Raw genomic sequence first — 15,764 nt, 5'->3', positions numbered from 1 at the left:
TTGGTACATAAAAACTATGCCACAAACAAAAAGAGTAGAAAACACAATACTAGTTTTCTATTTTATACATTAGTGGCCTGTAACCTGACTACCTAGTTTATAGCACTTCACACTGAAGAACAAACACACTACCTAGTTTATAGCACTTCACACTGAAGAACAACCTCACTACCTAGTTTATAGCACTTCACACTGAAGAACAACCTCACTACCTAGTTTATAGCACTTCACACTGAAGAACAACCTCACTACCTAGTTTATAGCACTTCACACTGAAGAACAAACACACTAGCATTGAAAAAACTTCAAATAGTAAAGTAACAAAAAAGAGAACTTTCTTGTTGCCTATTTAAACAGTTACACAGTAACACCCACAAAGTAACATACATGGTAACTCGTAAGCTGGCACAAGGTGTTAAACCCGTGTGATAACGACTGTCGTTTTTCCGCCACGCGAGGATAAAGTAAGTTACATTCCTTCATATTCATTCAAGTCCAGCACCATGGCTATGCACTGTAGCCAAAGGATACTGGGTTTAATGCTCAACACTGGTACCATTTGTGCTTGGGCAAGACACTTAACAGACATTACTCCAACCCAGTGGTCACTATTGGATTGTAGCAACCTGGGTGTTGGTTAATGTGCCAACTTTGGCCTAAATCCTAGGCCACATATCGTGCCACGCTGTAAGATCTCACCCACATAGAATATACAATTACAAGACTGGTAACTGAAGAACTGGTAACTGAAACTCAAATTTGATGGAATAAACATTAATGCTATGTAAATTCCAATATATATTGCAGGTATGGATATGATATGTACAAGAAAAGCCAGCATTAAAAAAGTTACAAGTCAAGTCAAATAAAGAATGTTTTACAGAGTGTTAATAAAAGCAAAATGATATGTTTCTAGAAAAATATGCTCAACAACCTGATAGTTTCAAATTTGGCCTAAAAAGTTATGCATAGTTCAATTGAATTTTCGGTGGTAATTTCACAGTTTTGTAGTTTTAACAAGCACCAATAACACACATACAGCAGATGCAAAAACTTTACAAAATATTCATTTTTTTCTGTTACTTTAATTACAGTTATACCATAGCTTACATTTTCGAATGAAATCTCGTGTAGTATTGAGATTTGCAACTATTCAAAAACATCATTATTAACAGCACAGAACTAAAATACATGTTTATAAAACTGACATAGTAGCAATAGGCACTGTAATAGCATTAACTGTACAATAAGAGTGTGGTCCATAATCTATAGTTTAAAGAGTATTCAAGACTACATAAGTAAACGTACAACCTGGTAGTCATTATTGGGTTGTCCAAATTGTCAGCAATACAGAAAAAATAATCACCCACAAAGATATAGTTGGTAACTCGTAAGCAGGCAAGAGGTGTTTGAAACAGAACAACTTTGTTATAACAACTGTAGTTGCTCTGCCATGTAAGAATAAACCAAGTTACCTTTATTCTTGCTGAAAATACTATTGAGATTAAACAAAGAGGATTGTTATATACACAGAAACAAAGGCATTAGGAGAAAGTCACTTACTGGCTCCAAACAGTTCAAACTGATCGATTATGATTTTGACTAAAGAAGTTTTCCATTTCTTCATTACCTAAAAAATAAAATAAATTTAGTTTTTGAAAAATGGATTTAGCAGGTTATACAGACACCACTGCAACCAAACGATAAATTAATAATAAGCTCCTCTACTGTTCTTTGGTATATTTACATGAAAAAGGTGTATTACAGATAGTTTAAGAATCAAAAGATGGGAAGTAGCAGTAAAACAAGTTACGCAACAACAGCGAAAATATGTTAAACATCAGAACTTGAGGTTTTAAAGCATGAGACGCCATGTAACCTGAGATGTAGACCGGCGTTGGTTCATTACATTTTCACTACAACTTACTCATTCGTTGACTCTTTTGCAACTTGAGTATCATCTGATACATCATTTCCAAGTTATTATCATGATGTTCATCTTTTAGGTGTCTGATGTCATATTCATGCAGCTGTTCGTTCATAATTGATAAAAAGTTTGACGAGTGTCTGTCTATAAAGTTGTAGGCTACTTGTGCAAACCTTTTGTCTGAAATTAAAAGAAGAGTTATCCGAATGAATAAGGTCTTGCTGCTGTCATGTTAAATTTATAAACAGTTAAAAATACATGTTAATAGGCTCTTCGCTGCTACCATTGTGGGCGAATGTGTCCTTGGGCAAGACATTTAATCGCAATTGCTTCAACCCAGTGGTCACTAATGGGTTGTCCAAATTATCAGCCACACATAAAAAATACCCCCCCCCCTCCCCTCCTAGAACATCCGTGCTTAACAATTGTCGTTTTCCGGCCACTCGAGGATAAAGTAAGAAGTTACAATGCAATACATAAATATACTTTTTAAACTGCGTAAACGGTACCCCAACAACAACAAAATGCAGTTAACCTGAACTAGAGGGAAACAGCAGTGTGCCAGAGAGTTAGAAAAAAAGAATAAACCACGAATAAATGAATAAATAGATATAACTTAGTCTTATTTAATTGCTCCTGGAAGAGCAATGAAGGTTATCATAACACGGGTGTTTTTTTTTTTTATATTTTATACATCTTGTGCCAAGTTCAAGTTACCACACTTGTAACTGTACAAATAAAACTTTCATACTTTGGTTCAGAGTTGAATAATCATATTGAAGGTTGGATGGTGTTCTTAAATCAATTTCATCTAAGGCTTCTTTTAAATAAGCTTCATATTGAACATCTGTTCTGTTACCTGTATTACATTACAAAAATGATTTTACTCTCGGCCTCTATAGATATCTCTAGTAGGCAGTGTTTCACTACATTGGATATCTATTTTTTATATATTGTTACATTGCATCAGAACTCGGAATAAGAGTGAGATAAATACGAAATGAACTATTCAAGATTTGTGATATACCAAGTAGGGTGGGAGAAGACGAGACACATTTAGCACAAAAATTCCAAATATCCTGAGCGTATTTTAAACAATTAACAACGGTCTATGGGAGTCAAGAGGACATAGTTCTATAATTCTCTGAATGTTCTTTGTTTTCTAGACAAAAATCCTTTATAACCATTTATAAGCCGTATGTATGTAGTGTAAACCAGAGTCGTATAAACACCGAGTAGTCCAACTGCCGTCTATGTGTGTCCAAAATAAAGCAAATGTGGTGATGTTTTTTACATTTTTCAACCTTTAAATTTGTTTTCTGTAATTTACTATAATTCTGTAATTTACCGAAAAACATACATTTTCCCTATACCTACTGTGTTATTTTGGACCCAAATTGCCGTTCAATTTGTGTTTTACGTAACAATGGGTTGGACTACTCGGTATTTCTATGGCTCTGGTGTAAACATGGTATTATTATATGATATTATAATAATACAGTACAACTAAAAAGTTGTAGCAAATATGGTATATTTTAAAATATAAAGCCATAGTAATAAAACACTTTACCGACGACCATTTTCCATCTGTCCAGCATTCGATATTTCCACTCATACATATCATTGCCCATTCTATGGTTTTGTATATCATGTTCTGAAAGACCAAGAATCCTAATGAACTTCAGCCACTGCCCAGCATTGCATTCCTTGATGTATTTGTTAAAAATACGAGGTATCTGGGACTCCACTCTGTTATTTCTGTAAAAAACAAATTCTTTATTTACCAGCTTTTTTACAAAAACTTACAGGAGTTTGAAAAAATGACCATTGAGTGAATGAATGTGACTTATTTATTCTAGTGGCAAGGCAAGGACAGTGGGTATACCACCGATTTTTTGTTTCATACCCCTCGTACAGTCGTACCCGTTCACATACGCTACCATGTATGTAACTTTGTGTGTGTCTTTGTTTAACTATTTTCATTTAGCAGCAAAACGACAGAGATTAAAAAAATCAGTAAAGACGAGACTTTCAAATAAAAAAGTTTCTTACCTATCTACAGTGTTTGAGCTCATCGAGAATGCATTAAAAGGTAAAGGCAACGATAAAAATCCTTCAGCGGTTGTGTTGCGAAATATGTCGTAATTTCGCGTTAGTCAAAAAATAGGAAGTTTACTTGGGAAAAACCACGGTGCTATCCCTAATGTGCGAACTACATTTTAATAGAATCATAAATACCTTAATATATGTTTACATATCTATGATAGAATCATACTAAGATACATAACGAATATAATTTCCGTTTGTTTTGTTTGAAGTACAACAACAAAAATATAAAATTGTCTAAAAATTGGTAATTCATGCTAAAAAAACGAAATATTAGAAGTTATTCCTTTAAAATGACGTCACGAGATCACGTGAAATTTGTAAACAAACACTCACGAGTTACGCCCTGTGACTGTGTGTCTTAAGATTGCATAATACTAACGTTAGGCTACGTGGCTATTTTGCGAATAAATACGCAGTAGCAGCAGAAATGTGTTCATTACAAAGTTTTAAACTTACGAGTACGTTCGCTAAATTATCAACAACCTATTCAGCATTGTTAAGAATCGTGCGAAAATGAGACAATTGCCCAAACCATCTGGACCGTTTCAAGTTGGCAGTTTTGACATAACAACAAAATATGGTGAAGACCGTTGCTTATTTCGTATGTATTACCCGACTAAACAATTCGATTCGGCCTTTACTGAAGGCCCGTTATGGTTTCCCTGCCACGAATATGCTGCAGGCTTTACGAACGTTATGAAAATACCTTCGTTGTCTCGACTTTTTGGATGGTTCTTTTCCGGGTTACGGATACCTGTGGCCTGGAATGGCGATCTGCAGATGCCAAAAAGTGTTGACAAGCTGCCAGTAGTTTTGCTTTCCCATGGCCTGGCCTGCAACAAAACTACTTGCAGTAATGTATGCACTGATCTAGCCTCGTATGGAACACTGGTTGCTTCCATTGAGCATTCAGATAAATCGGCTTCTGCAACTTATTATTTCGAAGAAAAGGAAAACGAAGTGGGTGAGAAAATAGTGGAAAAGAAATGGCTTCAATACCATAGGGTAAGTGGAGGGGAGCCTGCTGAGCAAGAACATCGAAACAAACAAGTTCGCCACCGAGCGGCAGAATGTTGCAAAATTCTCGACACTCTGCAACTTTTGAACGAAGGCAATTTGAAAACTGTTGAAGGAAATGAGAACCTTTATCAGTTCAAAAATGCCCTCGACCTCGAAAAATGTGCAGTTCTGGGACATTCTTTTGGAGGGGGAACGGCAGTTGCTACATTATCAATGGATGAACGATTCAAAGTCGGGATTGGGTTAGACTCCTGGATGTATCCTCTTGATCAGAAGATCTACACCAACATCAAATCTGTTCCTTTTCTGTTCATCAACAGCGAGAATTACCAATGGGCTGAAAGTGTTGAAGACATGAGAAAATTGGATTCGGACACCTTTGACATAGAAGCGGAGAGAAAAATTATCACGTTGGCTGGAACCTCTCATTTGTCTCAGACTGACTTTGCTCTTTTTGTAAAGTCTCGTTTTATTGCAAAGCTTATTCATTTCACAGGAACAGCAGAACCTCTTGGAGTCGCGAAACTAAACAACGAGATAGTCCGCGCTTTTATCGGAAAACATCTCGGACTTGAGTTCGGAAGAGACTTGGAGAGCTTGATCCAAGAAAATGAGGATGGCATTATCAGAGGATCAAATCTTAAACTGGATGAAAGCAAGATTGAGGAATCAAAAGAAGCGTTGAGAGAATTGAAACGAAATGAACTCTAAAAAAAGAAATAAAACATTCGTCCAAGAAGCAAAAAAAAGCTTTATTATAATTAAGAATTCTCCATTGATGCATCCGAGAACACTCTTCAGCATGAATATATAGTTTTACAAATCCTTGCACTATTTTTCTCTTCTTCACTAAAACTTCATTATCACAATCAGCTATTGCACTAAGAATGTTTTACACAGCATATTTTTAAATTCTTTAATATATGCATTAAGATACGATGCCATTTGGTTGCCCTATGTAATGAACCTTATATTGCCGGTGTTTTCAGGTTTTATTTTGTAACGTTACCTCGCATTAACAATATACCTTGCTTTTACAAAATGCTAACACCTTTATAATTATGTAACCGTGTATCTCCTGTATTACATCATAATGTTGTATGTAACACAACATACCTCATTGTGATGTCATGCTTTTTTGTTATTTTGCACTGCTAACATTATGCTCTGCGAGTTACCTACAATGTTGTTTTTACTAACAAACTTGTTTCATGTATACAGCAATTGGGGAATAAATAATAACTATATACAGTTAGAGGTAAAGATTAAACAGCTGTGTAAAATTCGAATGACCAGAGTATTACCCAAGCCCTCGGGGCCTTATTCCGTTGGTTGTTTCGACGTCAGCACAAAATGTGGGGAAGACCGTTGTTTATTTCGTTTGTATTACCCAACCAAACCACAAGAGGCAGTTTCTAGTGAAAACCCACTATGGCTGCCATGCAAGGAGTACGCTAGTGGATTCACAAGTTTTGTTAACATACCTTCATTCTCGTGGTTGTTCCGTTGGTTTTTCTCAAGTACAAGGATACCTGTAAGTTGGAACGGCGATCTTCAGATGCCAAAAAGTGTCCAAAAACTGCCGGTAGTTTTGTTTTCCCATGGCCTAGGTGGTATACGCACAACATATAGTAATGTATGCACTGATCTTGCCTCGTATGGAACACTGGTTGCTTCCATTGAGCATTCAGATAAATCGGCTTCTGCAACTTATTATTTAGAAGAGAAAGTAAACCTGGAAAGTGGGGATTCTGAAAAAGTTGTTGAGAAAAAATGGCTCCCATTTCACAAAGTTAGTGGAGGGGAACCTGCAGAGCATGAGTGTCGGAACAAACAAGTGCGCCATCGAGCGGCAGAATGCTGTAAAACTCTTGACATTCTGCAACTTTTGAACGAAGGTAATTTGGAAACTGTTGAAGGAAATGAGAATCTACATCAATTCAAAAATGCCCTCGACCTCGAAAAATGTGCAGTTTTGGGACATTCTTTTGGAGGGGGTACGGCAGTTGCTGCATTATCAATGGATGAACGATTTAAAGTCGGAATTGGGTTAGACTCTTGGATGTATCCTCTTGATAAAACAATGTACGCGACCATTAACCCTGTCCCATTTCTGTTCATCAACAGTGAAACTTTCCAATGGCCGTCGAATGTTGCAAAAATGCGGAAATTAGATTCAAACACCTTCAATATAGAAGCTCAAAGAGAAATAATAACCCTTGTCGGAACTTCCCACCACTCACAGTGTGACTTTCCTTTGTTATTACGATCCCACTTCTTCTCAAAGTCAATTGGAATCTCAGGAACGGCAGATCCTGTAGGAGTCGCGAAACTGAACAACGAAATAGTCCGCGCTTTTATCGGAAAACATCTCGGACTTGAGTTCGGAAGAGACTTGGAGAGTTTGATCCAAGAAAATGAGGATGGCATTATCAGAGGATCAAATCTTAAACTGGATGAGAGCAAGATTGAGGAATCAAAAGAAGCGTTGAGGGAATTGAAGAAAACAAATTATGAAGTTTTTTTTTCCTGCAATAGGCCTATATACCCCTTCTAGTTTAATTTAAGATAAAAATTTCGGGTTTCCAAACCTTTTTGACTTTATAGAGAAGCACTATTGCAATTGTCTGTATAGTAGGGTAGGGGTAAGACGGTCCAGGTTTTACTCTCTTTCGATATTAAACAAAGAATATTTACATGATTATAACATTATTGCAAAACTCTAAAAGAGCATTGTTAATTGTTAAAAACATGATTAAGAAATTAAGGACCTAACGGTACCCATCTTACCCAACAGAACTATAGTAACGAAATCATTACACCTTGCATCTTGTGTATAAGCACTTGAATTCAACCTGGCATTACTGCAAATGTTGCCAGTGTTTCCAGCTACTTTTATGCAGCGTTTCTTCAACTATTCTCTCGCAATAATTACACTCAAAATCTTTCAATGTTGCCAACTTAGTATTTAACCACTTACACAAGCATACTTTTAATAAGAAAAATTGAAGAAAAACAAAATTACTGACACTGCAGTTTTTAAAAGGCGAAGACTTGCTAATTTTTATGAAGTAGCATTTTTAAATTTTAAAAGTTATTTAAAATACAGTTGTACTAATTATGCAGCTTTAAATTAATATTCAACTAGCTTGCATAACAATAGGTTTAAAAGTCTCTCTTGCGAACCCAACATTATACAATGTTTTTCAAATTTATCTTTTTCATAGAAATAGTATAATAACATAGAAATCTGCCAAAATAGGCTTCTGCAAAATATTGTTAAAAATTATCTGCAGTTCATAGAAATAGTATACCAATGAAACATAGAAATAGTACATTAACATAACACAAAAAATAAGCTTTCCTTAAAATAATGTTAAAAATGTTGGGCAGTTTATAGAAATAGTATACCAACAAACATAGAAATGGTATACCACCCATCCCATAGCTTCCACCACCATCACCACTATTATTATCTTCTCATTGCATCATATCTGTACTGTTCAAGCTGATTCTTCAACTGATCTACAATTCGTTCTTTCTGTGTCAAATAAATGCAAGTATTCTGTTAGTTCTGCTACCATACATAATAAAAACATCGAAATCCACTATATTTTTTCATATCAGTTTTATAGTTCGATGTGGTGATTAATTAAATATTCTGTCACTTTTGGGACCAGGCATAATGTGAATAATCTTTTAATGGCTTATCTGGTATGAAAAAAATGTAGACAGAGTGTATCCAGTATTTCGCCATTCGAAACATAAAGTACTATATATGACCCCCACCCTACTATATATTGTCAGATTTGGTTCTACTAAATCAGTAGGTGAAAAAGGAGTTACTACCATCCAATGCCACATGTAAATTGCACAATATTTAATTAAATAGTGTTACACGCCATACACTAATCTGTTAAAATAGACGCTACCTTATCGAACATATTCAATTATAACCCTTACCTCGTATAACGAAGCTTGTAGCTGCAGATTTGTGTCGTGCAGTTTCCCCCTATCCTCCCTTTCAATGAGAAAATCTTGCCGAAATACATCCGCCTTAATATTACAATGTCAGCAAATATATAAAGTACATCGCACTATTAATCATCTACTTCAGATGTGTTCGGTGTATAAGAATAAACTGACTCTTTTATTTGTTTGTTTCTCGTGCCATTTGATTGTAAACGAAAAACATTCAAAGAATTATAAAACCCTCTCCTTTGAGATTCACATAGACTGTTGTTAATTGTTTAAAACACAATTAGGATATTTGGATATTATTTGCTAAAGGTGTCTCGTTTTCCCCCCCACCCTACTATATATAATCCATCTTCTGGCAAAAAACTTTATAACACAATTTATTGCAACGAATGTTGGAACCTGTGCTTTGAAAAACGAGACATTTTCTTCCAACTTTTTCATTTTCATCAAAGTTTCTTTTCCTTCTTTTTTAACCTGAAATACACAAACAAATTGTTATTATGTCAAATACTGAAATAGAATATGCTGGGAGGTTCTACAATGTGCGTTGTTATGTGACCTGGAACCCATTAGTGACCACTCGGTTGGAACAATAGCAATTAGTGAATTAGGTGACTACCCAAGCCCCAGCCACATTGAAAGAAATGACCTTTGTAATCAATACTGCTGGATTAAACCTTCAAAATTAGCGCAAACATTAAGGTAAACTTGAGAAAAAAATTTTAAGACAAAAATTAAAGCAACAAATATTGTAATAAATGTTCCTCCACCCGCAAATAAGCTTTTTAATCTGGAGCCCAAGCACCTGAGATTAAAGCTATAAAACCAACCTGTTCACCGAGTTCTTTGATTTCTCGATCTTTCTTCTGCAAAGATTCCTCTGCACAGATAAGTTGAGCGTAAACATTATCATATTCGGAACGTTGACTTTTCCACTGTAATATAAGGATGTGTGTTAGAACTAAGCAAAAATATGAGGTGCATAAAGATACAGGCGTTAAAAATTGACGGTGAGCATAAGGTGTATAATACACCATGTTTGTCTGGTGTATAAGAAGACACCCATGTTATAACTTGACAGTGAGCATGAGGTGCATGAATACACCATATGTGTTTGATGTATAAGAAAACACCGATGTTATAACTAGACAGTGAGCATGAGGTGTATGATTACACCATGTGTGTCTGGTGTATAAGAAAACTCGCGTGTTTTAACTCGACAGTGAGCATAAGGCGTATGAATACACCATGTGTGTCTGGTGTATAAAAAGACACCCATGTCATAAACAAAAAAATGCCCGTGTCATAACTTTACAGTAACAATAAGCATAAGGTACAATGATACACCATTAAAATAACATCCTTTCTTACCAAAGCGTGTTCTGCGGTAAGTCGATCTTTCTGTTCCCGCACATTATTGTACTCTACGAACAAATCATCAATTGCACGACATTTTTCTTGAACTTCATTTTTTTGCTTAGAAATGATTTTGTCTTTTGCTTCCTAGAAAATGAATAACAAACTTATAAATATCAAAATACTTGTGTATAATGACATTTACCCCAATGAAGTGATCTGTATAAGGCGTTAAAATAAATTCCGTAAGAGTTAATTTAGAAAATGAGGTATATTATGTTAGGCAGCAATGGTGTATTTGTTTTAAATATAAAGTTATATATATATAGTTTTTAATAATGCATGCGCTAAAATGTAAAAGCACAAAATAAAAACAAATTTAAGTTAAAGTATGAAATTATGAATATTGGCTGTCTTTAAATATCAAATTCTAAGGTTTTGTTAATCTTTTTTTTGAAAAATTGTTTACTGAAGCTCTGTTAAATCAGAAATAAATACTAAATTATAATTCCAACAAAATTATCTATATGTTATTAATTTTATATTATGAAAAATACCTGAAGATTTTGTTTTTCCTTTTCAACTTGTTGTACTTGATCGTTTTTATGACTGATTATTATTCCTAGGTCATTTATTCTGTGAAAAACAATAAACATTGAGTTTCAAACATAAAATACATGTTGGTGCAATTTTCGGGCTTTTAGTTTGTCAATACTAAAAAGTTGGAATAGATGGTAAATAACACTGTACTAAATATACCTTTAAGTTTAAACTTTTTTTTAAAAAAAGGGGGCACCCCTAAAATCCAATCTTGCCTCGCCACTGGTTCAAGCCAAACACAGTGCACAGAATTCCAAATCTGCCTGCCCACCTTGCCACCCTGTGTTCGCACATCATTTACAGTGTAACATAGCTTACTCTTTTCTCGCAGCATCATTTTGAAGTTTTAAATCCAACCCTTGTTTTTGAAAGACTTTATTTTCTTCAACGAGAGAATGGAATTGTCGTTTTAACTCCTGAAGAATATAGAGTCTAAATTACAACTTACATATTAAATAAATAAATGGACTTTAAAAAAAAAATAAAGATTTGTAATAAATTTTTTATACCATTTTATATGTGAAATTAACAATATAAACCTATACTTGCAGTGCACAATATATATAATAACCCTCATGCAGCATTGTTAATGAGTAATAAACATAAAACAAATTAATAAATTAACATAAGAAAATATTATGAAAATATATTTGAATCCCACGATTAATGTTTTCAAACTTACTTTCTCTGTTTTCTCAGAATCTGCATGTCTTCGTTTATACAGTTCGATGTCATTTTCTAAACCATTAATTCTAAAAAAGAGGGAATTTTGTATAGGGTTATAATTTGTTTGTTTTATTATAGTATTAATACTATAAGGTAAATGCCACTTATAACTTTACACTTTGACACTTAATTATAAAGAGGAAAACGCTAGTTTTATCCTAATAAACAAATGTTGCAGAATGTAAAATAAGTGGCAGAGTGTCTCATTATACAAATTAACTTCACAATATAATGAAGATGGTAATTCACATGAATAAGTCAGGCAATGGCAGTTGAAATGTTGTTTTAAATAAAGTATTTATATATATTTCTAAAACCCAGGAATATTACATTGTTTCTAGATCTTTTGGCATTTATCCGCATAAGACAATTGGACATTCAATAAAGGTCGTCTTCATCAGGGTAAATGACAGTCAACAGCGCAAAATATGTATCTACCTGTTCACTAGCAACTGTTTATCCTCATGCATTTGATGTAGTTGCTCGAGTTGTATCCGATCACTTTGTATCGTGCTTTGCAACGTCTGGTTGTCGTTACGAAGTTTTAAACAACTTTGTTTCAGTGTGTCTCGTTCTGCCATTACCTCCTATGACAAAGCATTAAAAGGTATCAAAATACCAATGTCAGTAAACCAATAAGATAATTGAATCTGATAACATATTGATTAGCATGGTATTGATGTAACCTTAAGGGTGTTCGGGATAGTGATTCAATTATGACCATATAACCCAGCACAGCTAAAGTTTACTTGGCTGCTAAACTATAGAACCTTGAAATGTTGGTATGCTATAACAGGAACTTTGTTACTAAACAAGTATATTTCTGGGGTGCATGAGGTGGTACAACAACCAAAACTTTTAAAACAAAGGTGTAACATTTCATGTTTTTCTTTTAGCATCCCAGTTTTCAGCCTAAAACAGCTTTACCGTGTCCTTAGGTGTCCATATAATTAGTACAGCTAAACTATAGGATGTTGAAACGCCGGTATGCTGTTTCTAGGGGACTTTTTTACAAAAGAAGAATGATTTTTACCTTTAATTGATTCTCAATACTGCCGACTACTTGCATGTATCTTCTTTGCGTTTCTTCCATTCTATTTCCAACCATTTGTTCCTCTGTGACATCATCAACCTCACTGTGATGTAATAAGGTGTTAGGGAACAATTAAAAACAAAATTTGAAAAGTGTTGATGTGCTGCAAACAGACACACCAAAAAAATCCAAGTATCTCATGAGTCGTGAACCTCAACATATTAGTTAGAACCATTACGATACAGTAAAAAACAATTAGTTCTGTGAAGACGGCCAAACTTTTTACAATGCACGGCTATTTTGATGCCATTTCTATGAAATAAGTCAAAATAATTGGTTACAAGCAACACCAGCAGTGGTCTTATATGTGTGTTATTGTTACAAACTTACCCATTTTCTGCTGGTTTATTAGTTGGTTGTTCTAATTGTATTTTTAGTCGTGTGTTTTCACCAAGCAGTAATGCGTTCTGTTCCTTCATGCTTTGCACTTTAACTCGAGCTCTCTGTTATACATAGTTAAGTAAGTACTTACAGTTTATAAACACTCAATAATAGAGATTCTTTTCTTTAAGGGTGAGGTCTTTAGTATGACACACCTGAGACCTGGAATGTGGGTCTATTACCCCAACACCCAGGGTGCTACCATCTATACCCCGGTGAGGCAGTTTATAGACACTCAATAATAGAGATTCTATTCTTTAAGGGTGAGGTCTTTAGTGAGGCACACCTGAGACCTGGAATGTGGGTCTATTACCCCAACACCCGGGGTGCTACCATCTAGACCCCACTGAGGCAGTTTATAGACACTCAATAATAGAGATTCTATTCTTTAAGGGTGAGGTCTTTAGTGAGGCACACCTAAGACCTGGGATGTGGGTCTATTACCCCAACACCCGGGGTGCTACCAGCCTACAATCTAGATATACTATCACCACTAAATTTGATCTTGGACATATAACTGCAAGTAAATATTCAAATCTGTAACCTATAAGTTCAACCACACAACAGGTGTTTACGTCAAAACTAAACTATATATATATGATTCAAACATCATCTAAACAACACACCTACTCGCACCTACAGCTATAAAAACATAGTTTAATTTTATAATGATGTAAACCAAACAACTTACGTCACAGGTATCGAACAGTTTCTTCACTTTATCATCAACGTCTTTCTTCCATTTTAACAATGACTCACATTTCGAATACAATTCTTCATTGTTGACCCTGGGAATTATTTGGAAAAGATTTGTAAAGTAAAAAATATAACATAAAACTATGGTTTTAAAAAATGGGCCAGTATTTAAATAAATATATATATGCATAAAACTGGTTGATTGGAAATATATAAAAATTGATTTGCATAGTATAATACACTACTAAAAAGTATGTAAGAAATACAATATATAAGATTTGACCTTATTCACATAAATTTAGGTTATTTATGTTTATATTATACAAAAAGGGGCTAAATTCACAATTTCTTTTCTGTTTTATTTTAATTTACATATTAAAAACATTTACAAATGTAATAACAAAAGTATGGATAGGACTTTATTATAAAACTATACATATATGTACTAAGCAAACATCAAATTTAAAGCTAAATTCACCATCTTATTTGCATATTAACAGAACCTACAGACACGTATAAAACAAACAATATTTACAGAACATTAGAAGTAAAACTTTTGAAACAGGGTAACATCATACACTTTAGCACCAAAGGTTTACCTTGCTGTTGAGTGTCTATACAAACAAACTGAGCCAAAATATATATGTAGTGCATTTGCCCGATAATCAATTATAACTGTGACTCAAGAAAATACAAATTCTAATATGTGACAGTAGCGACACTTTTACTTCGAAATCCAATTATTAAACTAGGGTACCACTTAAAACTTTAAAAAATCTATATTTTCTTTACAGTGTAACAAAAAACATGCACTTACTTGATAGTTTGTTTTAGGTCCTGGTTCCCAGTTATAAGGTTATCCAGTAGTTGACTAAGCATCGAGTTTAACATAGTGGATGGTAGAGGCAACCCCATGTACGTTCCACTTGTTAGTTGCTGCAAGTAATGATCGAATGTTAATTAGTAATCTCTACGTGGCAAGGTAATGACAGTCGATATGTAACTTATTGAGGTAAACTCGGCGTAACACCTAGCGTGACGGAAAAAATAAAAGTCCTTTAAATACGGGTGTTTTGGTTTATATACCTTGTGCCCGCTTAGAAGTTATCATGAATATAACTCAATAATTCTTGGGGCATCGAAAATCGTTGTAACACGTAATATAGTAAAGAGCCTTTTGTGTCGTTACAGATTAAGCGGCACTAGTGAAGAATCCTCCGGTACATTACAGATTGGGCTGGTGGGAAGTGTTAGAGGTTGGTATTCATATTCAGGGACAGTAGTTAAACGTAGGGGGGGATTCTTCAGTCTTCACTAGCACCAAACATAAACACACATCTAAGCACTAACTAACAGGTTACCTCTATTATTTTTAGTTTTACATTAACTTAAGAAATCCCATAAAAAGTTAAACAAAACTCACGTCTGGGTCGTATGACGATAAACTCTGAGTAGACATCTCGAATTTTTCTCAATATAATATTTTAAACGATTAATAAAGCAATTAAATAACTCTGTGAGCAATGAAAGTAATTGTTAAAAAAGTAACTAAAAATAGGTATTACGCTAAAGCAGAAACGTAGCGTTATTATCCTGTACACTGCTTTGTTACAAAACTAATTATAACTCTTCTGGTTTAAAAAGAAACAGAAATGTATTCGATCGTAGTTTCGCAGTATGACAACAATAAAGTTGGAAACTTCAAAAACACGGAACAAGTTTCTGTTTTCAGTAGTATTTACAAAGCGTCACATGGGAATTTCCAAACCACTATAAAAACACTATATATGCAAATTTAAAGTGTGATTACCATTAAAAAAGTTTTATTTCAAAAATATTCAGTAATAATTAAAGTTTTAATGTTATTGTTTTGTT

The 15,764-nt window shown here is 34.3% G+C and overlaps 4 protein-coding genes across 5 annotated transcripts; 2 read left to right on the top strand and 2 right to left on the bottom strand.

The window, feature by feature from the left end:
• Positions 1-779: 779 nt before the first annotated feature.
• LOC100179982 lies at positions 780-4,195 on the bottom strand. Of its 2 annotated transcripts, XM_026834971.1 has the most exons (6): positions 3,980-4,195; positions 3,498-3,685; positions 2,679-2,786; positions 1,928-2,107; positions 1,564-1,630; positions 780-1,149 (listed from the first exon to the last, which is right to left on the bottom strand). In XM_026834971.1, the coding sequence occupies exons 1-5, from the start codon at positions 4,000-4,002 to the stop codon at positions 1,578-1,580; spliced, it is 552 nt and encodes a 183-aa protein (XP_026690772.1). In that variant the 5' UTR covers positions 4,003-4,195; the 3' UTR covers positions 780-1,149; positions 1,564-1,577. The 2 variants fall into 2 exon arrangements, with proteins under 2 accessions (XP_026690772.1, XP_002129138.1); XM_002129102.5 differs by having other exon boundaries at positions 780-1,630; positions 3,980-4,191.
• Positions 4,196-4,343: 148 nt separating this feature from the next.
• On the top strand, positions 4,344-6,277 carry LOC113474060 (platelet-activating factor acetylhydrolase-like). The gene has a single exon (XM_026834969.1). It carries the CDS (start codon positions 4,550-4,552, stop codon positions 5,765-5,767), a length of 1,218 nt encoding a protein of 405 aa, XP_026690770.1. The 5' UTR covers positions 4,344-4,549; the 3' UTR covers positions 5,768-6,277.
• On the top strand, positions 6,187-8,061 carry LOC100180820 (platelet-activating factor acetylhydrolase 2, cytoplasmic). The gene has a single exon (XM_026834968.1). The coding sequence runs from the start codon at positions 6,219-6,221 to the stop codon at positions 7,611-7,613; it is 1,395 nt and encodes a 464-aa protein (XP_026690769.1). The 5' UTR covers positions 6,187-6,218; the 3' UTR covers positions 7,614-8,061.
• On the bottom strand, positions 8,006-15,403 carry LOC100184680 (NF-kappa-B essential modulator). The gene is made up of 14 exons (XM_002128833.5): positions 15,313-15,403; positions 14,707-14,825; positions 13,885-13,981; positions 13,143-13,255; positions 12,753-12,855; positions 12,158-12,306; positions 11,676-11,745; positions 11,312-11,409; positions 10,951-11,029; positions 10,409-10,540; positions 9,868-9,972; positions 9,437-9,511; positions 9,020-9,112; positions 8,006-8,597 (listed from the first exon to the last, which is right to left on the bottom strand). The coding sequence occupies exons 1-14, from the start codon at positions 15,346-15,348 to the stop codon at positions 8,529-8,531; spliced, it is 1,338 nt and encodes a 445-aa protein (XP_002128869.1). The 5' UTR covers positions 15,349-15,403; the 3' UTR covers positions 8,006-8,528.
• Positions 15,404-15,764: the final 361 nt, after the last annotated feature.

The sequence above is a fragment of the Ciona intestinalis genome, chromosome 7, assembly GCF_000224145.3.
Source record: "Ciona intestinalis chromosome 7, KH, whole genome shotgun sequence".
Taxonomy (NCBI): Eukaryota; Metazoa; Chordata; class Ascidiacea; order Phlebobranchia; family Cionidae; genus Ciona; species Ciona intestinalis.
Note: the sequence above shows the minus strand (reverse complement) of the source record. Positions and strands in the feature narration are given on the sequence as shown.

Coding starts and splice junctions, on each gene's coding strand:
- LOC100179982 (XM_026834971.1), bottom strand. CDS start 4,002: ATGAGCTCAAACACTGTAGATAG. Junction 3,686..3,979: donor AGCTCAAACACTGTAGATAG/GTAAGAAACTTT, acceptor TGTTTTTTACAG/AAATAACAGAGTGGAGTCCC. Junction 2,787..3,497: donor CAGATGGAAAATGGTCGTCG/GTAAAGTGTTTT, acceptor AATGTAATACAG/GTAACAGAACAGATGTTCAA.
- LOC113474060 (XM_026834969.1), top strand. CDS start 4,550: ATGAGACAATTGCCCAAACCATCTGGACCGTTTCAAGTTGGCAGTTTT.
- LOC100180820 (XM_026834968.1), top strand. CDS start 6,219: ATGCTCTGCGAGTTACCTACAATGTTGTTTTTACTAACAAACTTGTTT.
- LOC100184680 (XM_002128833.5), bottom strand. CDS start 15,348: ATGTCTACTCAGAGTTTATCGTCATACGACCCAGAC. Junction 11,746..12,157: donor AAACAGTTGCTAGTGAACAG/GTAGATACATAT, acceptor CCTCTTTTTTAG/AATTAATGGTTTAGAAAATG. Junction 8,598..9,019: donor TACAAGCTTCGTTATACGAG/GTAAGGGTTATA, acceptor TATTTGACACAG/AAAGAACGAATTGTAGATCA.